This window comes from Onychostoma macrolepis, chromosome 25 (genome assembly GCF_012432095.1).
Source record: "Onychostoma macrolepis isolate SWU-2019 chromosome 25, ASM1243209v1, whole genome shotgun sequence".
Taxonomy (NCBI): domain Eukaryota; kingdom Metazoa; phylum Chordata; class Actinopteri; order Cypriniformes; family Cyprinidae; genus Onychostoma; species Onychostoma macrolepis.
Window position 1 is genome coordinate 4,930,122 of NC_081179.1, and position 27,967 is coordinate 4,958,088.

Genomic DNA, 27,967 nt, shown 5'->3' on the forward strand with positions numbered 1-27,967 from the left:
TCCCAAGGTGCATTCCTCAAACATGTTGGTTATAATTCACATACATACATGCATAACATTTTATTAATTTTTTTTTTAAATGGGCCTATATCTTCAGGACTTTTTGATATGCTTTTGTCATATTTGTTTTTATTGTTTTGAAAATAGTTCTTGATAACATATATATATATATATATATATATATATATATATATATATATATGTGTGTGTGTGTGTGTGTGTGTGTGTGTGTGTGTTAAGTTACTATATATATATATATATATATATATATATATATATATATATGGTTGTACTGTTTTTAATGCGTTAATTTTAATAATAATAAAATGCATCCTAAAGATTTTCATGACAGAATTAGAATAAGGAGAATATGCAAATGATCATTGAAAATATGGTAATTATAATTAAATTCAAAAGAAAACATTTTAGTAAAGAAAAATGGGGGGAATTCTAATTCATTCCAATGATAAACTAATAAATAATATTAAAAAAATATAAAATATTTTAAAAATGACAAAAAGTTACATAACATTACTAATACTTAAAAGCAAAATTAAAATACTGAAAATATTCAAATAAAACCTCATTCAGAATATTAACGCTATCACATTAAATAACACAAAAGTATTACATTACAGTAGTAAAAAAATGAGGTAATTAACTTAATTGCAATTAAAAAATAATAATCAAAATAATATCAAGAACTGCAATGATAATAAATGAAAGCTCAAAACATTAATATAAATTTTTTTTTAAATCCTGAAAATAGGCCTGTTTTTTTTAAATAAATGTTATTTATGTATGTATGTGAATTATAATCAGCTTGTTTTTGGAAAGCACCCTGTGAGTTTGAGATTACTGATATATAGGCCTATATATATATATATATATATATATATATATAAGTGCATTACAGTATGTCCTTACAAATAGGTTTAATTTTTTTAAAACAAACATTTCAAATGTTTTTTTAAAAAATCAAATATTTAAATTAGTGCAAATATTCAAATACTTTTAAATGTATTTTATTTTAATATTTTGTTCTACTTATTTTGATGTGAATCCTGAGAGTGATGAAACGGAATATTGGATTCATAGAGCACATATTTTCCAGTCAGGGATTTGAGAAGCCCTTGCCTTGCAGAAGTCTAAAGCTCAAATATTGATCATCAGGAGGATATAACGCACATCCGAGTGTCTCTCTGGGGGCTCAGACGGATGCGAGAGAGAGAGAGAGAGAGAGAGTCCTTCGTGACGTCACGGCAGCCGCATCATCCGCGCGCTCCGTCTCCAGCTCTCCTCCGTCTCTCTCTCCATCAAAACACTCCTCTCCTCCGCCACTCTTGTGTTTTCTGGTAGAAATGGCCGCGCAGGAGGTGGCCTCGCAGCCCAGCGACACTCTGGCGACGCTCAAAACCGAATCCGAGACGCTGAAGACGAAGCTGGAGGAGGAGAGAGCCAAACTGCACGATGTCGAGCGTAAGAGCCGAGCGTGTGTGTGTGTGTGTGTGTGTGTTAATGAAGACATATGTCAGGATAATAGCTGTCGTTATGTAGCGCGATGTTTACAGTCAGTCAGATTGAGGAGGAAATCCGAGCCATCAGCTGTTTAGAAACTGATCAGGTTTCAGTAAAGCGACGATGATGATGATGATGATGATGATGGTGGCGACAAGGGAGCGTTTTATTTTCCGTTCAGCATCACATTATTATGATATTCCGAGAAACAAGTCACTCTTTACAAGGATATGTGTTATTTTAGTGTTGCGTATATAGACTACTATTAGTATTTTTAATTCGTTTTGTTTTTTTGTTTTTTTGTTTTTTTTTTTAGTTGTCAAGGTAACATGTCTGATTCTGCGTTTTTAATGTGACATTTATATTTGATTTGATTTAAGTGATATTTTGAGTACTGTAATAACTGCCAAAAATGACTTCATATGGAGAATTTTTAAATATTTTTTAAAATGTATTTATTTGTTTTTATTTAGTGGCGACAAGGGAGCTTTTTATTTTAAGTTCAGCATCACATTATTATGATATTCTGAGAAACAAGTCACTTTTTACAAGAATATGTGTTATTTTAGTATTGCTTATATACTATTATAGTATTAATATTTTGAATTCGTTCTTAGTTTTCTATTTTCAGTTTTATTTTGATTTTAGTTTGTTTTATTCATTTTTATTATGTGCTTTTATCGTTTTTAATTTGTTTTTTGTTGTTGTTTTTTTTTAGTTGTCAAGGTAACATGTCTGATTCTGCGTTTTTAATGTGACATTTATATTTGATTTGATTTAAGTGATATTTTGAGTACTGTAATAACTGCCAAAAATGACTTCATATGGAGAATTTTTAAATATTTTTTAAAATGTATTTATTTGTTTTTATTTAGTGGCGACAAGGAAGCGTTTTATTTTCTGTTCAGCATCACATTATTATGATATTCCGAGAAACAAGTCACTTTTTACAAGAATATGTGTTATTTTAGTATTGCTTATATACTATTATAGTATTAATATTTTGAATTCGTTTTATATTTTCAGTTTGATTTTATTTTAATTTGTTTTATTCATTTTTATTATGTGCTTTTGTCGTTTTGAATTAGTTTTTTGTTGTTTTATTTTTATTTTTTTGATTTAAGATATGTTTTGATGACAGTAATAACAGTAACACTGCTAAAATTTTCATTTGATGTTTTAAGCTTTTTAAAATTGATTTATTTGTTTTTATTTAGCTATTTTGTGTTATATATTTACAATTACATTTAGGCCCGGTTTCACAGACACGGCTTAGACTAAGCCAGGATTAGATCATAATTCAATTTTTATAAACGTGCTTAGAAAGAAAAACATTACTGGCGTGCATCTTGAGACAAAACAAAGGCACTGATATATTTTAAGATCAGTCAGTGCAAGTTTCTTTCAGTTGAAACAGCTCAGACTTACATTTTAGTCTGGGACTAGGCTTAAGCCTTGTCTGTGAAACTGGGGGTATGTCATTTAGCATATGCTTTTATCCAATTATTATTATTATTATTATTTAAATTTAGAGTTTTACATTTATTTTATGCATTTTTATTGTATATACATTTTATGAATGTATTATTAGTGTGTTCATTTATTATTTATCATTTTTAAAGGCTTGTTCACTAATGGTTTGATAAGAAGCAATTATTACTGCCAGCAAAATGTAGTAATGTAGGAATCTGCAGGCATGTTCATGAAGGATAAAAACAGGAAATAAACAAAATGTTGTGGCTTTTCGATCAGTACATCAGGTGGCGGAGAAGACTGAGGCTTTGGGTCAATTTGTCATGAAGACCAGACGAACCCTGAAAGGCCATGGAAATAAAGTCCTGTGTATGGACTGGTGTAAAGACAAGAGGAGAATCGTCAGCTCATCTCAGGTCAGTCTATAAAAACATACATCAAATATATCACGTATTGATCTCTGTTATTTCATTTCACAGTGACAGTTTGTCAATTGATGCAATAATTTTATCAATAACTATTTAATTTTCTTCTGTATTTTAGGATGGAAAGGTGATTGTATGGGATGCCTTTACAACAAATAAGGTAAAATAAATCTGACACTTCAAAATAGTGATATTACCATGATTTCTAGGGACTTTTTCATTTTTCCCCATAGTTTACCTATTACATTAGTTACTAATCATGTTATATAATTGTTATAAAATTATGTACTGTATGCTTTTGACTAATGTTGATATAAAGTGTAGCTTAATTTTTTATTTAGCTTCTGTTTCAAACCTTATTGATTTTTAATTTAATTTTACTAATAATCAGTGTTACTTTAATATAATTTACATACTATTATAGTTTTTACTAATGTTGTGAATTAATTAATATGTTTGCATTTTATTTTATTTTTAGAAATTTTGTTGTGTTTTTGTAATTTGTCTTAGGTTTTATTTTTCTTAAGTCTGCATATTTTTGTAAACTAAATGAAAATAATTGCCTTACCATTTATCTGAAATAAAATGTGTTTGTTTATTTATTTATTTATTTTTCAGTTAACATTCATTTTATTTTCAAATAACACATTATTTATTTTTATGGTTTTGTATTTTAGCTGTAATAACCATGCTTTTAATGTATTTTTATATATTAAATGTCTTGACAGGAGCATGCGGTGACTATGCCCTGCACATGGGTCATGGCCTGTGCTTACGCCCCCTCTGGATGTGCAGTGGCTTGTGGGTAAGTCTCTGGGCTCTCCGGCTACTTTCTAAATATTTCACTAAACATATCTCTATTTGAGCAATCAGGCTCAATTAACCAGTTGCATAAATTTGGGGTGGGATTTCATGCTTTTCCAACCAGTGTAAAGGCTAGAAAGCTTTAGGAGTTTTTAGGAAACAATATTTTGTTTTGCAGCTCCACCAGTTAGTGGAGACGTCACACACTTTAAACCTTAATTACAAGTCTAGTAAATACAAAACATCCTTGCTGGATAAAACCAAAAATATGGAGATTATATTAGTGGAGAATTGCTTGCTAACTTCATCTTCATTCCCACTTGATTTGTTTTATTAAAGGTGATGTATCACATTTTTTTTCACTGTACTAAAGCATCAAAATACCATAATATGTTTGCAGATATTAGGAAACATGCTAAGTTCACATACTTGTTTCTCAGAAAAACAACTCTACAGCCAGTTATTGTACTTTGAAATGTGCGTTCTGTGTCGCAATGTCTGTTTTTGTTTTGGTCTGTGTGACTCCGCCCACTACCAATTTACCCAATACAGCAGGGGTCTGCAAGTAAGTTTGGCATCGGCCCCAAAAAAAATTTCGCCTCTAGATTTGGCGGCCCAGAACATAATCAAAGGATAATTTAAGAAAGTAATTATGAAAAATGTAACTACAATTGCCTGTGACAGACTGTTACAGTGTCTTTTGTAACTGGTAGTGAGCTGTTATTCTGTGTTAAATCCTGTAGTAGGACAGTCATTAACAAAAAGCTACATTTGTGTGGCGGTGTCCGGCAGAGTATGTGTCTGCTCCGGGTTCACCATTTACCGCTCCCGCTCCACTCCTCGCTCACTGATATCAGAAACACCGCTCCACGTCTACAGTATTTCAGTATGTTTGATATATCACAGTTCTGTTCATAACGTATATGAAAAATTTAAATAAATAAAATTACAGGCTTATTGGAACACTAGTGTGCAAACTTTTTTCCTACCACATGACAAGCTAATAACATGGTTGTCAGCATTAAAAGGTATAGTTGCTGCTTATTGCGGTACAAATTTAGTTTGTGATGAAAATAACAGTACGTTTTCGTCAGTTATTTTACCTACAGATCAATGCATTTCTTACAGATACGGATACAGATGAAGTAGCACTGTAAGATTACATTTGTTTGAATGCATTTCTGAGAGGGCGATTGTGTGTGAATAAGTGATATAGTACTTATTTAAATCATGCTTTCAGCTGAAAATATTCAGTATCTAGAAGGAACAAACTAATTCCTTGAGAACTAGGCTATAACTACCCGCTCATGTCTATCATAGCCTTCACATTCTTTCTGATTTGAGTGATCCTTCTCTGTCATGCTAGCTAAATATGTTTAACATGTGAATTCTTGCTAAATATGCAGTTATATTACGGGTCGTTGGCATGAATTGTGCTCGTGATGGAGCGGTGGTGGTGGCGCTCACATACTCTGATTGTAAGTAACTGTTGCTGTCATGACAGATCTATTTCTGAACCAACCTCTATCAAAATAATCTGGATGCGGGCGCGGGCAAGATATTATTGCTGGCGGGCCAGTTTTGGTGGAAAACACAACGTATTGCAGCCATGGAAGCTAGCAGATTCTACCCGACCCATTTCAACCAGTATCTGTCAATATTGCATACTGCACTTTTAACTGATACGTTGTTTTTCGCAGTGGGTTGGACAATAAGTGCTCTGTGTACCCTCTATCCCTGGACAAGAACGAAAACCTCGCCGCAAAGAAGAAATCAGTGGCCATGCACACCAACTACCTGTCCGCATGCTGCTTTACTAACTCTGATATGCAGGTATGCTTGAACACATGGTGAAATAATGAAACAGTGTTTTGCATTTGACTGATTGTGTTTTGTGTTTGCGTTAGATCTTGACGTCTAGCGGTGATGGCACGTGTGCTCTTTGGGATGTAGAGAGCGGTCAGATGCTGCAGAGCTTCCATGGACACGCGGCTGATGTTCTGTGTCTGGATCTGGCCCCCTCTGAGACCGCAAACACATTCGTGTCAGGGGTGGGAACTGAGCTGCTGATGCCAAACACAAGCCACACGAACCCTCCATTGACAAACTTGTGTCACACATTACTTTATGTAACCTTAGAGTTAACATGAGATCGTAATTGACCCTGTTTACTTTCTTAAAGGGATAGTTCACCCTAAAATGAAAATTTGCTGTTAATTTACCTGTTTCCTCCACTGAATACAGTTTATATCTCACAATTCTGACTTTATAACTTGCAACTGTGAGTTCATATCTCACAATTCTGAAAAAAAAAAAAATAGAATTGCGAGTTTGTATCATGCAATTCTAAGAAAGAAGTCAGAATTGTGAAATAAAAAGTTGTGTATGTGTACGTGTAGGTGTATGTGTATGTCCTTGGTAATTCATAAAATGCAAGTCAGTGGCTGCCCTTATTTGAGAATAAAAAAGGCATCAAGGAACACAAAATGAGTACCTGTTGCACATGACAACATATTGAGGTATTATGAAGCAAAACGATCAGTCTGTGCAAGAAACTAAACATTTACTACAGCATTACCTGTAATCCAGAGCCTTAGGCAAACTGGCTCTGCAATGATTTGAAAAAACAAATGATTCTTTTGAACTAGTTGAACCAGTTCACCAAATTGGACAGAACCATCTGAAACAGTTTGTGGCTCGAGCAGCACAGATCTACAAGGACAGCACAGCACAGCACAGATCACACACACACAAGCACAATAGAGCTGTTAACATGCCTGTGCAGTGACCCGCATATTCTCACGTCTCTCAGGGCTGTGATAAGAAGGCTTGCGTGTGGGACATGCGCACGGGACAGTGCGCCCAATCTTTTGAGACCCATGAATCAGACATCAACAGTGTGCGGTAAGTGTCCTCGTGCCTCGTTTCCCTTCAGGTTCACCAAAGTGGACTGAGTGACATTTAAGGAAGGCCTTTACAGCACTGGTCAATATTTATAGTCTGTGTAAACACTCAAAATGTCACGAGAGACCGTATAGGCCCGGAAGAGTGCTAATATGGTCATCAGCCGATCTGACTTGTCTTAAAAGGGACCTTGGCAGCACCTTCAAGTAATGTTTACTCAGTGTCACATGACTGCTCGTGTTTTATTATCACTGCAGGTACTATCCGAGCGGAGATGCTTTCGCTTCAGGCTCAGATGACGCTACTGTGAGTCTTTTCCCTTCTTGCATTTTTTTTTCATATGATACCTGTCAAAAGTTTGGAAACATTATGATTACTAATGTTTTTTACTAAAATCTGTCATGCTTGCCAAGGCTGCATTTGATTGATCTAAAATATAGTTAAAACTGTGATAATGTGAAATATTTTTACACTTTGAAAAAGCTATTTTCTATTTGAATATATTTTAATTCATTCCTGTGATTCCAAGCTGAATTTTCAGCATCATTACTCGGGTCTTCAGTGTCACATGATATTCTATTAAATTCTAATTAAGTCATTCTAATGCTCAATTATTATAAATAATGATTCTTATTATAATCAATGTTAAAAACTATTTTTAGAATGATTTATTAGAATGATGATCATGTGACACTGAAGACTGGAGTAATGATGCTGAAAATTCACAGGAATAAATTAAATTTTTTAATATATTACAATAATAAACAGTTTAAAATTGTAATCATATTTCACAGTATTACTGTTTTATGTACATTTTTAGAGCACATAAATGCAGCCTTGGTGAGCAGAAGACACTTCATTAAAAACATGTAAAAATGATAATGTTTTCAAACTTTTGACAGGTACTGTCATTAAATAACAAAGTAATTTGGTCTTTATTTTCTGTGTTTACAGTGTCGTCTCTATGACCTGAGGGCAGACAGAGAGGTGGCCATTTATTCCAAAGAGAGCATCATTTTTGGAGCTTCTAGTGTGGATTTCTCCGTCAGCGGTAAGAACTGACTCTGTTTGAAATATTAGCATATGTTGTGCAACCAATCAGAACATCCTAGAGCACAATGTAATGCACGCAATCTTCAATTTCCAGTATGATGAATGAACAATATCAACCACATTTTTATTGTCTCCTAAACTGATTATTTTATTGGACTGATATTGTGTGTGTGTGTGTGTGTGTGTGTGTGTGTGTGTGTGTGTGTGTGTGTATACACACCCAATATATATAATTGGATATATTTTAATTATAATTTTATTGAATCTAATTTATATTTATATATATATATATATATAATTTATTTATATGTATTTGCATGTACATATACAGTATATATATATATATATATATATATATATATATATATTGGTAAAGAAACAGAAAGGATATATATAAATATTTAACAAAAATATTTCAAAACGTATTTATAAAATCTGTAAAAAGTGAACAGCAAAAAGGTGACGATTTACAACATCAAAATAAATAATAAATAATACAATAAACCAATGTACACTATTAAAGGTGCCATAGAATGCATTGATACAATATTTTAAATTGTTCTCTGATATCTACACAGGCAAAAATCTCCAGAAACAGTTTTACATGTGCATTTACAACTCTAGGATTTCTCCCTAGAATTAACTGGTCTGTTATTACCTTATTTGGAAGAGTCATGAATAATAATGTTGAGCTCTGCTCTGATTGGCTGTTTCACAGTGCGGCTCAATGTTGAGCTCTGCTCTGATTGGCTGTTTCACAGTGCGGCTCAATGTTGAGCTCTGCTCTGATTGGCTGTTTCACAGTGCGGCTCATTTCAGTAACTCACAGCAGGAAGGAAACACAGGGAAAATATATATTTCAATACTTTCTCGTGCAGTTATATCATTGGGTAATTATACTGTAAATAAAATGTGGGCATCAGGGAGCCGCTATTAATATGCAGGGCACTGAAACTGCTTTCAAATGCACGATTGCTTTTTACTTTCACTTTCGAGATTCGCGATCACACAAACTCTGTTTATACTATTGAGCGGCAGTACCTCACATTTTACAAGATCAGATGCTTGTCAGTGGTGCTCAGGATCTTTAAATCATTCGCCATCATCCTCAGTCATCTCTCCTTACTCTGTTTATGTGGTAAGTGAAATCTTATGTACTGTAATGTAACAGGCTACCGCTAGCAACTAACCATGTCCCTTTAGTGGCTCGCATTATTTTATTAGAACGCGTTATTTGCTTTCCGTGCCTTTCTGAATACAGACACCAACCCATCCCTGCACATCACATCCCCTGCACAGCCTGGAACATAACATTTATTTCCATATATATATATATATATATACTGTATATATATATATATAAAATGTATTCTGTTTCTTTACCAGAATAATCGAGATTGATTTGCTTTTTGAAGGAGCTTGTTGTTTATGCTATGTTAATATCTTTTGGCAGGGAGGCTGCTGTTTGGAGGCTACAATGATTACACCATCAACGCGTGGGACGTTTTAAAGGGCACCCGCGTGTCTATCTTGTTTGGACATGAGAACAGAGTTAGCACCCTCCGTGTATCTCCAGACGGAACAGCGTTCTGCTCAGGATCCTGGGATCACACATTACGGGTCAGTGGACAAAAATATCTTAACACAATGCAAGTATATGAAGTGTTGTAATGAAAATCTCACATTTGTTCTGTCTTTCTCCAGATCTGGGCCTGAATGTTGGCTGAACCTCAGACTGCTTGCTTTTGACGTCCATCAGATTTCTCACTTTTCTCTCCGTAGCTGGATTCAAGGATTAACCGCAGACTGTAATAGTGTGTTGAGTGCAGTAGAGTAGATGATACAGAGGGACTGTAGTGCATCCAACTCTAATCAACACATGGTATGCTTGGTATTATGGGATGGACCTGGATGATGTTGATGGCTTCTGTTTCTATGACAGCGACTACCCCTCTATTATGGAGTTCTAGTTTATGTGTATGAATGTGTGTGAACTTTTGATCCAAGAAATCATTTATCTGAAACATTAATCTAAAAAATACAAATGTATTTCACGTTGTTTAGGTCTGTGCATGAGGTTGAGACACTGGTGTCTAGATTGACTGCTTGTGAATGAGTGAAACTAAGGAGGGATTGTTTAGTGGACACTATTTCTGATATGCAAGCTAACAGATTTATTTATGCTGTTTTACTCGTAATAGTCTGGTGGTCATTCAATTATTATATATACTATAGTTGTTCTTTCTTACTGTAGCAAAGTGTATATACCATAATATCATATAGGTTGTCATATCGACACAGATATCCCTACACCTAAACCAAATAAATGGACTTTAAATGCTAAAACTCATGCGGTGGCTCTTTATTTCATAATGTCCGTTTCATGAAGTTGGTGTTGTTGTTAGATCAGTTTTATTTAAACATTTACATTCATTATTTATTACGTTATTAACATGGAATGTATAATAAATAAAATAACTGTTCAATAAAGCATAATGTTTAAAGTACGTTTTAGAGCTATTAAAAAGACCCCATTTTTTTTCTTTTGTTTGACCCAAAACAAATTATTTTGCTTAAATAAATGTTTGTTTGTTTTTTTTACATTTACCAAATGTTATTTAAAAAACAACAACTGCATGTAGTTTTGTAAAAAAAAAAAAAACTTTAAAAACCTAAAACAAAATTTATTCTCCGATTTCTATTGTTTATAAAAACAATCGTTTAATTTTGTTGTCTTTAAAATAAAATAAATGAATAGTTAAAAACATATCTGATAGATAGATAGATAGATAGATAGATAGATAGATAGGTAATAATATGTAATAATAAAACTATATTGATATTATAAAGACGACTAAACTTCAAAAAGGTAGTTTTTGTCTAATTATCAGTTTTATTATCGTTGTTGTTTCGGTGAAATGTTTCTGTAACTGTAAAACCACTCGACGGACTTTTATTATGAAAACAGCAGCGTACTTCCTGTAGGCGGCGAGAAAGTCTAGTCATGATGGCTTGTGTTTTCATTCGGTGTGTTTTGACTGTAGTATAGGTGTTGTGGAGGTATTTCTCCTGCTGTAGTGCACTCATCTTTATGTGTGGTCTCGGCTGTGTGTCATAATCTGATTGTCTGTGTTGTCGTGCTGAAATGAGTGATGTTGTGGAGAAAACTCTCACAGCTCTGCCGGGTTTATTTGATTCTCAAACTGGAGCTGCTAAAATCACCAACAGATTAAGACAACTCATCAAGAGCATCACAGAACTCACATCTAAACATGTAAGTTAAATATCTGTGTATTAATAAAATAACATCACAGGTATAAGCATAAATATAGATATTGACCCGTCAAAAATTTGATATGGTGTCGATTTCAGTGTAGCAATCAGCACTTTATCTAGAAAGTATACAATTTTATATTTATAATTTAATGATTTCAGGATAACTGATTACACGGAATAGTTATATTGTTTATTTCATGTTTTCATATACATTAATAATGAAATAAACAGTAAATAATCGTTAAGTATATTATATAATAGTAATATTTTATATATATATATATATAGCAAATATATTTTAAAACGTATTTATAAAACGTATCTGTAAAAAGTGAACAGCAAAAAGGTGACGAGTTACAACATCAAAATAACTAAATAAATGGTACAATAAACCAATGTACACTATTAAGGTCCTAGAAACTACATATTACATAAATGCAAATCTAATATTATATAATTGTAAGTGTTATTTAATATATTGTGTATATATATATATATTTGGAAATACTAATAGCAATGTAATATACATAATATAATATAAATATTATAAAACATATATTTATAAAAAACTGTAAAGTGAACAGCAAAAAGGTGGCCACTTCCAACATCAAAATACTACCACTACTACTACTACTACTAATAATAATTCAGTACAACATACAAATGTACACTCTCAAGGTCATAGCACCCACATAATAAACTGCAATGCAGTGCGCTTGATTTTGAAGCATGATCTCATTTGATTTGCATTTGCAGGAGGAGGAGAACCTCATCAAAAAGGAGCTGTCTGCCATGAAAGAGCAGGTTTCATCTCCCAACACCACCATGGTGAGCGATACAGACGTTACCGTCATCACGGTCACTCAGAAGCTGGTTATTTGACCTCAGTGTGTGTGTTACAGAAGCAGATGAGAGAGATCATGGTGCGAGCCATGTACTGTGAGATGCTGGGCTACGACGCCTCCTTCACCTACATTCACGCCATCAAACTGGCCCAGCAGGGCAGCGTGCTGGAGAAGAGAGTGGGTACGTTTACACCACATTTCTACTCCTCACCATATAACACATGCACAGTACACTTTATACAGGCTACACAGAGATCTGATCTGATAATCTTCCAGTCTGTCTGGAATGACATGAAGAAACAGAACAAACTGAGACAGACTAAATCCAGAAAAACTGTGGCAACGTCTCCAAGATGCTTCAAGATAACTGCTGCCTGCAAAGCTACCTGAAAAACTATACGCGTGCACAGAGGGCAAAATCTGCTTTAAATGCAAAGGATGCTCACACCAAATGTTGATTTAATTTAGTTAATGGAAGTTAATTGATAAAGAAAATCTATTTATGACATTATTTTTGACAGCATCCTCATTTTACAGCATTTTTGCACAAGTGCCTAAAACTTTGAACAGTACTGTAGCTTTGCAGGTTGGTTTCTTGAAGCATCTTGGAGACGTTGCCACAGTTCTTCTGGATTAAAGGTCATTGCACACCGAGTCCAAAATTTTCGCATGTTAAAAAATAAATACGATCTCATTTGTCAATCACATTTTACACACCGCCTCCGAAACTTTCGTCCGTCATAAAAAAAAAAATCGGATCAGGTTCGATTTTCTGCGTTTTCGCATCTGTAGCATGCATTTTGATGGGAAAGGATGACGAATACGAAAAAACTGAAAAATGCACGTGAAAATTTCGGACTCTGTGTGCAATGACCTTTAGTCTCAGTTTGTTCTGTTTCTTCATGTCACTCCAGACAGACTGATGATGATCAGATCAGATCTCTGTGGAGCGCTGGATGTCGTCAGACAAAAATCTCACTGGATTATTACAATTAATGGCAAAATGAATGTTTGGAAATGTAAACTGATATTTCCTACTGACACACTACAGCAAAAGATAGAAATAACTGACTTAAAACCATTTTTAGCTGGTGAAGATACTAGTGTTCTAATAATTTTGATTACAGAAAATATTAAATTATACAAATCTACAGTTATTTGTGTCTATATTAAAGCAAATAAATTATGCAAAAAAAAATACAGTTTTTATTTATTTATATTGTAATAACTCCAGAACTCCATTTTGAGATTCTTCATGAAAAACGTTAATTATGGACTATTTTAGGGTACCTTGCAGTGTCTCTTTTCCTTAATGAAGGCCATGAATTGTTGTTGCTGCTGGTAAACACAGTATTAAAGGTGAGTTTGGTTCTTATTACCTTTAATTGGACCTGTTATGTAAAATGTGTGGCTGAACGTCTCGTGCATGTGTGACAGGATCTTCAGAGCACTAACCTCATTGAAGCGTGCATGGCGTTGACTGTTGTAGCTCAGGTGTTTCCCAAAGACATGATACCTGCTGTCCTTCCTCTGGTAGAAGACAAGCTGTCACATCCAAAGTAAGCCAGAGAGACTCACTCCTCCACAATACACACAAATCCCAGAGTTATTCATTATTTGAACACTTCTAAAAGCCATATAAATAATAAGTTATTTATTTAATATTTAGTTTAGAAATATTTTGAATTAGCTTTTAGACTTTTAGCTTTGATATAAATTTATGTTTAAGTTTTAGTAATTTTGTTCTGTGCTTTTGTAACTTTTATAGTTTCTCTTTATATTTCTGTATAGCTTTATTTGTTTTTATGTTGATTTTAGTCATTTAATACTTAACATTGCCAAGGCAACTTAGTTTTCACATAATATTTATGTTTGATTTTATTCCAGCAATATTTCAGTTAACAGTCTTAAATGTAAAAAAAAAAAAAAAAAGTTTAAATCTTTAAAAAAAATAGTTTGAGTTAACTATAGCAACAAGTGTCCAATAACCACCATTTTTGCTTTATTTTTGCTTTTTCAACAGAAGAATAACTAATCATCATTTACAAATTCATAATAATTATTATTATTACATCAATAAAACATTTTATATAAATATATATAATATAATTTATATAATAATAAAAAAATACTAATTTAATTTACCTGTTGCCTGTTGAATGCACATTCATGCATTGAACCAGATTTAACAGAAGTTGCCTTATTAATGAATTAATAACTAGTTATCCATTTAAGAAAAGTGTAAATATTGGTAAAAAGCATTTGTATATTGGTCAATTTGTTTATCAGTCTAATAATAAATCATGTCATTGTCTTTCTTTCCTGTCTAAGGGAGATAATTCGGAGGAAAGCTGTCCTGGCATTGTATAAGTTTTATCTTATCGCTCCAAATCAAGTCCAGCACATTCATGCCAAGTTTCGAAAGGCCTTGTGCGACAAAGATCCGGGTGTCATGACATCTTCCTTACATATTTACCTACAGCTGATCAGGGTCAGTCTTCAACATACAGCATGCTCTTTGAAGCTCACTATTTATGATTATGGTATTTACTATATTTATTATGAATCTGAGCCAAAATGAACATCTTTTACATTATAATACAGGCAGTTTTTGTCCAAACCGTACCATCTACAACCAGCTTTATATTAAACATTAAACATATTCTGATTTGCTGTGATTTTGTCCCATCATGCAGTATTTCACTTTCAGTAAAGAAAAATGGCTTGTCGGTCACATCTGATGTTTTCTCTTCATCAGGAGAGTCCAGACAGCTATAAGGACCTGACGGGTAGTTTCGTCACCATCCTGAAGCAGGTGGTGGGTGGGAAACTCCCGGTGGATTTTAACTATCACAGTGTTCCTGCGCCGTGGCTGCAGATCCAGCTGCTCAGGATCCTCTCACTGCTCGGGAAAGAGGACCAAAGGTACTGAGGGGCCGCCATGCAAATACAAGCTGCGTGCCAATTAGTATACTTACATTATGCACTAAAAAGTACATACTTTATATGACATTGGAATGGAAAGTGTGTCTGTTCATTTTTTTTAGCACCAGTGAGCTGATGTATGAAGTTCTGGATGAGTCTCTGCGCCGAGCGGAAATGAACCACAACATCACTTACGGTAAAAATCATCTTTTTTTAATGGACCGAATGGCAATTTGTGTTCAAAATGAATTCATCTAATACATAATGTGTCTTGCAGCAGTTTTATTTCTATGTAGCTTTTGTTTATTTTAAATGTATTAATTAGGTTTTAGTAATTTAGTACAACTAAACTTAAGGTGTTTTCATTTAAGTTTACATTTTTCATCTGAAGAACCACCATAATGCCTTACTTGCCAAACTAAAATGACTGTGAAACATATTTTATTGGATTGTACTGTTTTTAATGTAAATAGACAATGGTTTTATTCAGAGGTGAGTTTAACTGATTCATTTAAAAATGTATCACCTGAATGTATTTTAGAATTTTTGTCTAGTGTACATCTAGGCCTGTCGCAATAATCAATATATCGACTTATCACGCAATATATGTACATGACCTCAATAATTTTTGGTGACGCAATATATCGCCCATTATATTTCCTTAAAAATTAATGTCACCATGTTTTGTACATTCCACTTGCGCCTGTGTCTTTTGCAGCTTCTCGTACATAACGTGGTGTAATCATGTGTTGCTAGTTCAAATTTAAAACTGCTTCTACAAAAAAAGTTTCATCTGCAGATATGGCCTCGTTTAGAAGTCTGTGCCTTTGTGCATACAGACATCTGACAGCTAAGTAGTGATTGTGTTTTTCAGCAATAGTGTGCACCCTTAATTTACAGAGAAAAGAAGGTCAGGGAAAAATCTGTAGATGGAAAAATCTCCATACAAGTTCTTTGTGCATTTTTCTTTTTTTCTACTTGTTACTTTGCACTTTTTGTTAAATGTTTATTTAATATTTATTCAAGTTTTTAAAGGTATCTAATATTTTCATACTTAATTTCCATGATCTAAATATTCTTTAGAATTAAATGTTTGTTGGCATTTGGAAGTGTGTAGGCCTTCTTGCATTGTTATGCTGTTACATTATGATTATATATTCAGTGACATAAAATGGTCTTTAAAATGACAATAATATCGCTTATCGCAATTATTTCTGGGGCAATATATCGCACAACAAAAAGTTGTTATCGTGACAGGCCTATGTACATCTGAACTGCCTTTTATAACCTTTTGTTAATTGTATACCTTGTATACTTTATTCAGAGATCGCCATGAAAATAGCCTTGATGCTGACATGGAGTTAAAAAGTGAATAAATAAATAAATTTTCATCTAATAATTATCTTATCGGTTATTATATATATATCAGCTTTATTTAAATTTAAATATTCTTTTTATGTTTATTTGTTTTATTATTGTTTTATTTGTGCTTTTTTTGTTTGTTTGTTTGTTTTTATTGAAGTTTTAGTAATTTAGCACTTCAACTAAATTTGTTTTATTTCAGGTAGTTGCCAAGAAAAACACTTCTAATTTTAAGTTTTTTAAGTTTAAAATTGTCATCTAATACTTCTGTTTTATTTCAGCTTTATTTCAAATAACGAAAACAATCCTTAATAGTTTTATTATCTAGTTACAATACTAATTGTTTAGAAGTGTTCAATAACCACTATGCAGAATGTTTGTTTTATTTCCACTTTTTAATGCAAGACTAACTAGTAATAATTGTAAGTAATAACTAGTGCTTTCAAACTATTAATCATGATTAATCGCATCCAAAATAAAAGTTTGTTTATATGTTTATATATATAAATACACACATACAGTAAATATTTTGAAAATATTTACATGTATATATTTATATTCTTATATTTTATATTATATAAATAAATTTAACATAAACATAACATATTTTTCATAAATATATACATGCATGTGTTTGTATTTATATATACATAATAAATATACACAGTATACACACACATTATGTAAACAAAAACTTTTATTTTGGATGCAATTAATCGCCCTTAATCATTTGACAGCACGAGTAATAACTGTTACCAGATTATCTCATTCAAATTAATTAAACTAACACATAAGAAATAATTTCTTCGTTTTTTTCCATCTATATATTTCAGCTTTTTCAATTAACAAAAACAATCTTTAATAGTTTTTAGTATTTAGTTACTGGTACTGATTGTTTATAAGTGTCCAATTACCACTATGCAGAACCCTTTTTGTTTGTTTGCTTGTTTGTTTTATTTCTGCTTTTTAATGCAAGAGTAACTAATCATCATAAATCATCTCTTCTAATGGAGTGAACGATAATTTGTCAGCAAAATTTACGCAAATAACACATATCGTCTGTTTCAGCAATCCTGTTTGAGTGTGTGAAGACTGTCTACACCATACACCCCAAAGCTGAGCTGCTGGAAAAAGCTGCGAGATGCATTGGGAATTTTGTTCTGTCTCCGAAGATCAACCTCAAATATCTTGGTAAAATTCCTGCTTTTTGATTTTAGTTAGTTAACCTGAGCTCACTTTAACTGCTCATATATTGATGCATTTTCCAGGTTTGAAAGCCTTGACGTATGTCGTCCAGCACGATGCTAAACTCGCCCTGCAGCATCAGATGACCATTATTGAGTGTTTGGATCACTCAGATTTCACTATTAAGAGAGAGGTAATGAACAAACCACACCTAAATTTGTCATAATTATGAGAAGAATCCATAATTTATGACTTTTTATGAAAAAAAAAAAAAATTATGATGAGAATATCATTGTCAACTTTTTATATCACAATTATGAGTTTTTTTAGGCCATAAATGTGACTTTATATCTCATAAGTGACTTTTTATATCATAATTATGAATTTTGAACTTTGACTTTTCACTTCATAAATGTTCCTTTGTCATAACAACAACAAAAGCCAAAAGAAAATCCAACTTATAAAACATCCAAAAACTAGTAAACCAATGTGATGCTCTCGCAAATAGTACAAATTAGCTCAATAATTGATTTAAAGGGATAGTTCACCCAAAAATGAAAATTCTGTCATTAATTACTCACCCTCATGTCGTTCCAAACCTATAAGACCTTCGTTCAAGGCTCAGAAACGTAGCAAGGACATCGTTAAAATAGTCCATGTAACATCAGTGGTTCAACCGTAATTTTACGAAGCTACTAGAATACTTTTAGTGCGCAAAGAAAACAAAAATAACGGCTTTATTCAACAATTCGTCTCCTCCGCGTCACCCTATAGCGCCATTTTGGAGAGTATCACATATGTAAACAACGTATGTTGTTCTGTGTCAGCAGCACCGTACACGGATACGTTGTTTATGCTTTGATCTGAACGTAAACAATGTATCTGCGTACATACGTTAAAATAAGTTGTTGACGTATGTGATACTCTCCAAAATGGCGCTATAGGGTGACACGGAGGAGACGAATTGTTGAATAAAGTCGTTATTTTTGTTTTCTTTGCGCACTAAAAGTATTCTAGTAGCTTCATAAAATTAAGGTTGAACCACTGATGTCACATGGATTATTTTAACGATGTCCTTGCTACATTTCTGAGCCTTGATCGTGTTAGGACCCTTGCTGTCTATGGAGGGTCAGAAAGCTCCGAAGATGAACGAAGGTCTTACGGGTGAGTAATTAATGACAGAATTTTCATTTTTGGGTGAACTATCCCTTTAATATCAGATTTCTGTTGATCTGCATATTCTTAATTCCCAACAATCAAGCGTCTTGTGTTCATCTTTTCCTCTCTCTCCTCTCTCAGACTCTTGAATTGCTATTCAGGATCACAAATGCTCAGAATGTGACCGTGATCGTTGAGAAGATGCTGAACTTCCTGCGCAGTTGCAACGACGAGCACACCATCATCCATCTGGTTGGGAAAGTCGCAGAGCTCGCTGAAAAATATCCTTTCAATTAACCAGAGTTTATAAATGCACTACTTCCAATGAAATGAACAAATATTTGTTGAATGTCAGCTGTTATGTTCCTATAAAACCCCTTATGTTTGCTCCAGATAACTCGTGGTTCATTCAGACAATGAATGATGTTTTTTCCATCGGTGGAGATTTGCTGCAACAGGACGTCCCAAACAACTTCCTGCGACTGCTGGCGGAGGGTAAACCAGAAGTATAGACGATCTTAGAGCTGGAATCTGTAGTAGAAGGTGTTTTATTTTATATTTTTGATGGTTTTTTTGTGTTTTTGTCTCAGGCTCTGAGTCTAAAGAGGAAGATGATCAGTTGCGGCTTTATGCTGTCGACTCGTATCTGACTGTGCTGAAGGGACACACTTCTCATCTGCCTCAGTGCTTCTTACAGGTCATGAGCTGGGTGTGTACAACATATATACACACATACACAATGCTTTTTGATACACAGCACAGTTTTGATGATTCAGGAAAAAATTCTACTTTAAGACTGATTGAAATTCTAGTTTAAAACACCTGATAAATGTGGATAAATTGAGAAAAAAATATTTAAAAAAATACATTTATTAGGTAAATACATTAAAAAAAACAAATCATGTTTAGAGGACAAAAAACTTTAACCTAAATAAACTTCTGAAGGTGAATTTTCTGATGAAGTGAAAGACTTGCAAGTTACCACAGGTGTTTTCTTCAGTAGATGGATTTTACAATTTGCACTTTAATATCAGTTGGCATTTTATTTACTCACAAAGCCAGTTTGTATTTATTAGTAATCAATTAGGATTTTTTTATTAAGCCAATTCAGGTCACATTTTTTACAAAGTGCTTTATACGGTAGATTGTTTCAAAGCTTTCTCACAGTAATAAACAGGAAAATAATAGTGTTAATGTTGAAGTTTGTTTTGTGTTCTTATCTGATATTTTCTGAATATTAATTGTCTTTTAAGACCCAACTGAGCATTATATAATTATTTAATATTAATATTAAATATATAAATTTTATTAAATTATTTATTAACCATTTAATTAATTAATATTAACTACTATATTTAAAACATAATATATTTTAAAACATTTTTATTTTTATGCTATGCTGATAACTATTATTTAATTTTATTTATAATTTAATATTAAATATTTTATAGTTTTTTATTTTTTATCATTTAGCATTTTTGGCATAATTGGTAGTAATATATAACTGGTTAATCCTTTTAAAACTGTCATAGAAATATAAATTTGATACTTTTAATTAAAAATGATAAAATAAGTCCTGTGTGTGGTGCTTTTTCATGCCTATTACAGTTCTGAGACATTAGCTTAGAAACATGCAGGAATAAACTACAAGTGTCTGTTGCCCTTGAAATGAAATGATGATGTTCTTCTGGAAACTCACAACTGATATTTGTTCACCGGTGTGTGTGCGCTCAGGTGCTTGGAGAATACGCTCACCTCCAAGAGTCCATGGACCAGCGCGAGGTCACCCGGCTCCTGACGCAGCTGCTGGATCAGAGGAGCGTGAGCTCGGAGACACGGGTCTGGATTCTTTCTGCGCTGACCAAGATCTTTGAGGGCCAGACAGACTTGATCCTGGACCTGGCTGAGAGTCTTTCATCCTCGCAGGACACGGTGCTCCGTCAGCAGGCCCAGGAGCTGCGTCACTTCAGCCAGGACTCACAGCTCCATGAGTGGGTCCTGCCCCGTGGAGCACCCTGGGACGGCATAGAGGTAACAGGCATGATTGTTTCTCCCTATTCTTATTAAAGCTACACTATGTAACTTTTGGCGCTCTAGCAGGTTAATACACAAAACTCATTACATCAATTTTGTACATTTTGAACAAAAAAGTTATGTAGTGTACCTTTAAGGATGTTTTCACACCAAAGAATCTCTTCTGCTCACCAAGGCTGCATTTATTTGATCACAAATGCAGTAAAAATACAGTAATATTGTGAAATATTGTTACAATCTAAAATAGCTGTTTTCTATTTGAATATATTGTAAAATGTAATTTATTCTTGTGATCAAAGCTGAATTTTCAGCATCATTACTTCAGTCTTCAGTGTCACATGATTCTTCAGAAATCATCCTAATATGCTGATTTGCTGCTCATGAAACATTTCATATTATTATCATTATTGAAAATACTGCCGTTTCATATTTTTATATAAATTGATTTTTTTTCAGGATTATTTGATGAATAGGAAGTTCAGAAGAACAGAATTGATTTAAAATAGATTATTTAAAATGTTATTTACGTTTGATCAATTTAATAAAAGTATATGTCCTTCGAAAATATTTTTATTGATCCCAAGCTTTTAGTGTAAGTGTGAACATAAAGTGAATCTCAAGCAGTTTTTGTTCACAAGGCATGTTTTGAGCATTCAATGAAGTAAAACATCTTCCAAACCACTGTGTAAAAATGTAACAAAATAGCCAAAGATTCAAACTTGTTGCTGTGGTGTGTATTTTCTTCACAGGTTGATTCATCTCTGTCATTTCTGGACGGGTTTGTGTCTGAGGCTTTGGCTGCAGGAGCCGCACCATATAAACCCCCTCATCAGAGACAGGAAGAGCTATGTGAGGACAGAGGTACAGCCATTATTCACTCTCATCACAATGCTTGCTGTTATTTATACTATAGTAAACACTATAGTTTACCACATATATGTGTATCCTGCCCTTAAATGAGTAGTTCACCAAAAATGAACATTTGTCATCATTTACTCACCCTCATGTCATTCCAAACTTGTTTGACTGCATGTTTATGTTTTTGTAGCATTGAATCTGGAGCCGTACAGTTTTTCTCTGCCTGTAAGTTTATCATCATGTAGCATCACTGACAGACAATCTCCCACACTACTGTCCGTCAGTTCAGGACTCTCAGGAAACAGCACTGAACTCTCTCAGAAGGCAGGGTGAGTATCTGTATAGCATGCTGTCTTTGGTTGTATACAACAGCTCAGTAAGATAATAATTTAATTCAGCAAGGATGCATTAAATTTATCACAAATGGCAGTAGAGACATTTATAATGTTACAAAAGATTTAAAATAAATGGCGTTCTTTTGAATTTTGACCTTTACTTAATGTCCTAATGATTTTTGGCATTAAAAAAAAAATCAATAATTTTGACTCATACAATGTATTTTTGGCTATTGCTACAAATATACCCCAGCGACTTAAGACTGGTTTTGTGGTCCAGGGTCACATATGAGAATGATTTCTGAAGGATCATGTGACACTGAAGATGCTGAAAATTCAGCTTCGCATCACAGGAATAAATTCAAATTTAATAAATATTAAAATAGAAAACAGTTTTCACAATATTACTATTTTTTTACTGTATTTTGAGCAAATAAATGCAGCCTTGGTGAGCAGAAGAGACTTCAGTAAAAACATTAAATCTTACTGAGCCCTATATTTGAAACAGTACTGTATATATGATATGTTTGTATATTAACTTTGTGTATCATTTCAGCTCCAGCACTCTGATTCTTGAGGGTGTAAAGAGAGTTTGGGGGAAAGATGGGTATCTTCCACAAAAAGAAGCAACAGCACCTCTGGTGGACGAACCCAGCGCTGCAGTTCAGCCCCCCAGCCAACAGGAGGCAGCAGAGAGAACAGAGCCACAGCCGGAGCCCTCAACGCAAAACCAGGACAAACAGCAGCTGGCTTCCTCCTTGTTTGTTGGTTTGGGAGTCGGGAGCTCCATGTCTCTGGTGACAAAATTATTTTATGATGGATTTAGTGATTTAATTTTAAAATTGTGATTTGAGGTATAGTGCGTTTATCTTACCATCTTGTATTGATGGCACTAAATATCCATTCACTCAAACCATGTGCATTGCATTTGTTGTGTAAATGCCAGTTGTTCTGTTTCCTCTCAGCTGGGGAAATCTGAAGCCCCGCCCCCTCGCTTTAGAAAAAAGCCCCGCCCACATGAGTCATCATCATCGTCATCATCAGGCACCAGCGAGAGGTCTTCCGACTCCTCCTCTCGCTCTTCACGTAATACGACTGACAGCTTCCTGTATGGCAGTTTGCTGGAGGAGGAGCCAGCCACGTCCATATCTGCTTTTGACCACACCCCCAAATCCACCACAGCCAATGGCCTGGCTCAGAACAAAGACACTAAAGAAGACAGACACGCAAACACGTCTCAGATACTAGGTGGCGATATGGTTATAGTGCGGCCCAACACGATCCAGGACAAACATCCTCCACCCGTGTCTTCAGATCTGACCGCGCTGTTACCCACTGACCTCAAAGACCTACCTCACTCTGATGTCATCAGCCTGACCTCTGACCCCAGCCTGTCTCTGTCCTCCTGCCGCCTGTTCAGAGATGAAGCTTTGCTGCTTGTGATCTTCATATCCAACTGCACGGAAACTGTAATAAAAGATGTTGCGGTGCAGCTGAGCTGTGAGGAGCTGGAGGTGTGTAATGGTCAGAAAATATTTGAATAATCTTGTACAATAAAATAAAATGGGACCTCTTCTGTCTTAGACGGCAAGTTTGAGAGGGAACGTCGTGGACTGTCTGGAGGCCAGGAGTACATCTGTGTGTCATTATGCTCTGCTGATGGACGACCCTCACACTAACGTGTCCTTTACCGGGACCGTGTCTTATCAAACACAACCGGGACACACAAACACACTCCCTTTCTCTGGGACACTGTCCACAGCAGACTTCATCAGGTAATGTGTGTCTGACACTACATCAAAACTACTTTACAATTACTATATTTTGCAAGGATGTTATTTCTTTATAAAGTGAAATTTAAAGTGCCCCTATTATGGATTTTTGAAAATGACCTTTCATGCAGTGTGTAACACAGCTCAAAGTGAATGAAAACATCCTGCAAAGTTTTAAATCTGAAAGTGCACCGTGCATAGGCAGAGCGTGTCCCCTGGCCATGGAGACTTTGGGGAAAAATGCCCCTGCACAAACAAATTAAATCTATTACGTCTGTTGCTAGAGTTGATTGTGGCATTAAATTAAGATCTGCTCATGTTGCACTGTATTTCATTTTAGGCGTTTTTTAAAGTGTTGCGTATTTTAACCAATCACACAAAATTCTGTTGAGCTTAGAATGCAATGGCCAATCAGAGGCGTTCAGATGAGTCATCGCTGAAACTCATCAGCTTTGAGTGCGCGCGCGTTCTCTGGCTGAATTCTGGACTCTTGCGAATTCTCTCATCATAAACAAAGTGCAGATGTACGTACAATGTAAGTAAGAGATTGATTTCACAGTGTAGATGGCTTCAGTGGTTATAACAATAGTTTTTTTTTAAACTCATGATAGATTAAAGTGATTGTCACTTTCTATATACCTATAATTTATTCGCTGTTTGAATAACCGTGGAAAGGAAACGTTATATAATTATCAATTTCTAATGTTTTATTAAATTGTAATCACGTTAAATACAAATTCAGTCCCATTAACCATATTTTATTAGCTTACATGGCACCCATCTCTGGTTCTTGCCTAAAAAGACAGGTTTATGATGTTTAATACATTTGACTGCTTTTAGCCTTACCCTGGAGTTGGTTCACCCTCCGCCTATGGCACCGTGTATGAAGTTATTGTCTCTCAAAAGAAAGAGTCAACTCTGAATCATTGAAACGAGTCGTTTTTAAAACGAATCTCAAGCCATTTCATGTTGATGTCAACATGAAACATTAGCATATTGCCCGCCCACTTGTTGCACATGCAGACCTGGGAAAACTTGATTTCCCGATCCCATCCCTTTCTCTCTCCCACTTCGCTTCCTGTCTACCAACGATCCTGTCAAAATAAAGGCAAAAAAATGCCCAAAATAAATCTTTTAATTTTTTAAAAATAATTATAGATTTATTTTTTAAATATTGATAATAGATAATTATTTTAAGCTGTGTCCCAATAACAAACTTGATGGCTGATAATTTAATCCTGTGATTGTTTGATTGTTTTTAAAAGAAAAACAGCATTCACTGACAATCTTTTTGTGACCTGCAAAATAATCTTACTGAGAAAAAATTGTGTATTTTATTTTTGATAGATGAATAATAATAATATTTAAAACAAATATTTATATATAAATAATTATTTGATCCCCTGCTGATTTTGTACATTTTCCCACTGACAAAGAAATGATCAGTCTATAATTTTAATGGTAGGTTTATTCTAACAGTGAGAGACCAAATAACAACAAAAAAAAAATCCAGAAAAACACATTTCAGAAAAGTTATAAATTGATTTACATTTTAATGAGTCAAATAAGTATTTGATCCCCTATCAGTCAGCAAGATTTCTGGCTCCCAGGTGTCTTTTATACAGGTAAGGAGCTCCCTTTAAGAGAGTGCTCCTCATCTCAGCTTGTTACCTGTATAAAAGACACCTGTCCACAGAAGCAATCAATCAATCAGATTCCAAACTCTCCACCATGGCCGAGACCAAAGAGCTGTCCAAGGATGTCAGGGACAAGATTGTAGACCTACACAAGGCTGGAATGGGCTACAAGACCATCGCCAAGCAGCTCGGTGAGAAGGTGACAACAGTTGGTGCGATTATTCACAAATGGAAGAAACACAAAATAACTGTCAATCTCCCTCGGACTGGGGCTCCATGCAAGATCTCACCTCGTGGAGTTTCAATGATCACGAGAACGGTGAGGAATCAGCCCAGAACTACACGGGAGGATCTTGTCAATGATCTCGAGGCAGCTGGGACCATAGTCACCAAGAAAACAACTGTTAACACACTACGCCGTGAAGGACTGAAATCCTGCAGCGCCCGCATGGTCCCCCTGCTCAAGAAAGCACATGTACAGCCCGTCTGAAGTTTGCCAATGATTCAGAGGAGAACTGGGTGAAAGTGTTGTGGTCAGATGAGACCAAAATTAAGCTTTTGGCATCAACTCAACTCGCTGTGTTTGGAGGAGGAGGAATGCTGCCTATGACCTCAAGAACACCATCCCCACGTCAAACATGGAGGTGGAAACATTATGCTTTGGGGATATTTTTCTACGAAGGGGACACGACAACTGCACTGCATCAAAGGGACGATGTACCGTCAGGGCCAGGGGATTGAAAATGGGTCGTGGATGGGTATTCCAGCATGACAAAGACCCAAAACACACGGCCGAGGCAACAAAGGAGTGACTCAAGAAGAAGCACATTAAGGTCCTGGAGTGGTCTAGCCAGTCTCTAGACCTTAATCCCATAGAAAATCTGTGGAGGGAGCTGAAGGTTCGAGTTGCCAGACGTCAGCCTTGAAACCTTAATGACTTGGAGAGGATCTGCAAAGAGGAGTGGGACAAAATCCCTCCTGAGATGTGTGCAAACCTGGTGGCCAACTACAAGAAACGTCTGACCTCTGTGATTGCCAACAAGGGTTTTGCCACCAAGTACTAAGTCATGTTTTGCGAAGGGGTCAAATACTTATTTGACTTATTAAAATGCAAATCAATTTATAACTTTTTTTGAAATGCATTTTTCTGGATTTTTTTGTTGTTATTCTTTCTCTCACTGTTCAAATAAACCTACCATTAAAATGACAGACTGGTCATGTCTTTGTCAGTGGACAAACGTACAAAATCAGCAGGGGATCAAATTATTTTTGGTTGCTTCATGTTTCACAGTGTTCCTGTGGCTCAGTGGTAGAGCATTGCGGTAGCAGTGCAAAAGGTCGTGGGTTCAATTCCCAGGGAACACACATACTGATTATACTGAAAAAAAAAGAAAATGTATAGCCTGAATGCACTGTAAGTCGCTTTTAAGCGTCTGCTAAATGCGTAAATGTGCATATGTAAAGAATATTTCACGTGTTTAGAAAAAAAAAATCATCCTAAATAATCTTCTGAAGGTGAATTTTCCAACGAGGTTAAAATGACGTGCGCATTGCAACCGATTTCAGGTTGCAGTTTCTAATTACAACTTTTTTGTCCCCCCACTGAATATAAAATGAAAGTGAAACACAAATACCAACAAATGACTTGAAAGCATTTCCCTTTTTTGCGAGCTTTTTGACTATGAGACTTATTTTAATGAACTCCTTTCTCTGTCACACACAGGCCTTTGGTTGTAACCACAGAGGAATATGGGAAACTCTGGCTGTCTCTGTCTCATGATGTCAAACAGAATCTGAAACTGCTCACAGATGCCGGTGACCCGCTCAGAACCACCCTGAATGCTCTCAAAGACGCCCTAAAGCTACATGTAGTGGACATCATCGGTAAAAAAAATATAGCCTCCAATTCACTTACTTCAATGTGATTTGCACATTCCATTTCAAGCCTGCACCATCACTGACTATAATTTACACACTATTTAGGGAAGCAGCCCATCAGTCATGTGTTGTTGTTTCAGGCTCAGAGGGAATCGTAGCATGTCGTCTGCTCAGCGGCGCCCCCTGTCTCCTGCACTGCAGAGTGAACGGCGCTGCTCTGGCCATGTGGCTGCGCTCTCCTCATCCTGCTCTCCCAGACTGCATCCTGTACCACTGCCAGAGAGCGCTCGCACAACACTGAAGACCCACAAACCCCCTGCTGAAACTCCCAGGGAAGCTCCTTGACAAAATGATTTCATGCAATGACTGTTTGAAAGCAGTACCTGTGTATTGCTTGTCTTATGCCCTGACTAATCATTTTAATGATATATATTTTTTGTACACAGTTACTGAGCTGCATTGTGTCACACTTACAGTAAAAAGTATTTATTGATTTTAAACTTTTGTGGTTTGGTCTGTCCTTGT

At 34.9% G+C, this 27,967-nt stretch overlaps 2 protein-coding genes across 3 annotated transcripts; both read left to right on the forward strand.

The window, feature by feature from the left end:
- Positions 1–1,232: 1,232 nt before the first annotated feature.
- gnb5a (guanine nucleotide binding protein (G protein), beta 5a) lies at positions 1,233–10,515 on the forward strand. Its single transcript, XM_058768097.1, has 11 exons — positions 1,233–1,479; positions 3,271–3,407; positions 3,535–3,576; positions 4,145–4,221; positions 5,921–6,053; positions 6,128–6,271; positions 7,033–7,124; positions 7,382–7,430; positions 8,079–8,175; positions 9,631–9,797; positions 9,882–10,515. Exons 1-11 carry the CDS (start codon positions 1,362–1,364, stop codon positions 9,891–9,893), a joined length of 1,068 nt encoding a protein of 355 aa, XP_058624080.1. The 5' UTR covers positions 1,233–1,361; the 3' UTR covers positions 9,894–10,515.
- Positions 10,516–11,162: 647 nt separating this feature from the next.
- On the forward strand, positions 11,163–27,942 carry ap4e1 (adaptor related protein complex 4 subunit epsilon 1). 2 transcript variants are annotated; one of them, XM_058767872.1, is made up of 21 exons: positions 11,163–11,451; positions 12,210–12,281; positions 12,356–12,479; positions 13,584–13,657; positions 13,736–13,857; positions 14,630–14,789; positions 15,057–15,223; positions 15,346–15,419; positions 17,654–17,776; positions 17,854–17,963; positions 19,070–19,209; positions 19,311–19,423; positions 19,519–19,637; positions 20,663–20,959; positions 21,712–21,823; positions 22,011–22,149; positions 22,712–22,952; positions 23,121–23,669; positions 23,740–23,930; positions 27,288–27,448; positions 27,583–27,942. In XM_058767872.1, the coding sequence occupies exons 1-21, from the start codon at positions 11,323–11,325 to the stop codon at positions 27,741–27,743; spliced, it is 3,378 nt and encodes a 1,125-aa protein (XP_058623855.1). In that variant the 5' UTR covers positions 11,163–11,322; the 3' UTR covers positions 27,744–27,942. The 2 variants fall into 2 exon arrangements, with proteins under 2 accessions (XP_058623855.1, XP_058623856.1); XM_058767873.1 differs by having other exon boundaries at positions 22,110–22,149.
- The last annotated feature ends 25 nt before the right edge of the window (positions 27,943–27,967 follow it).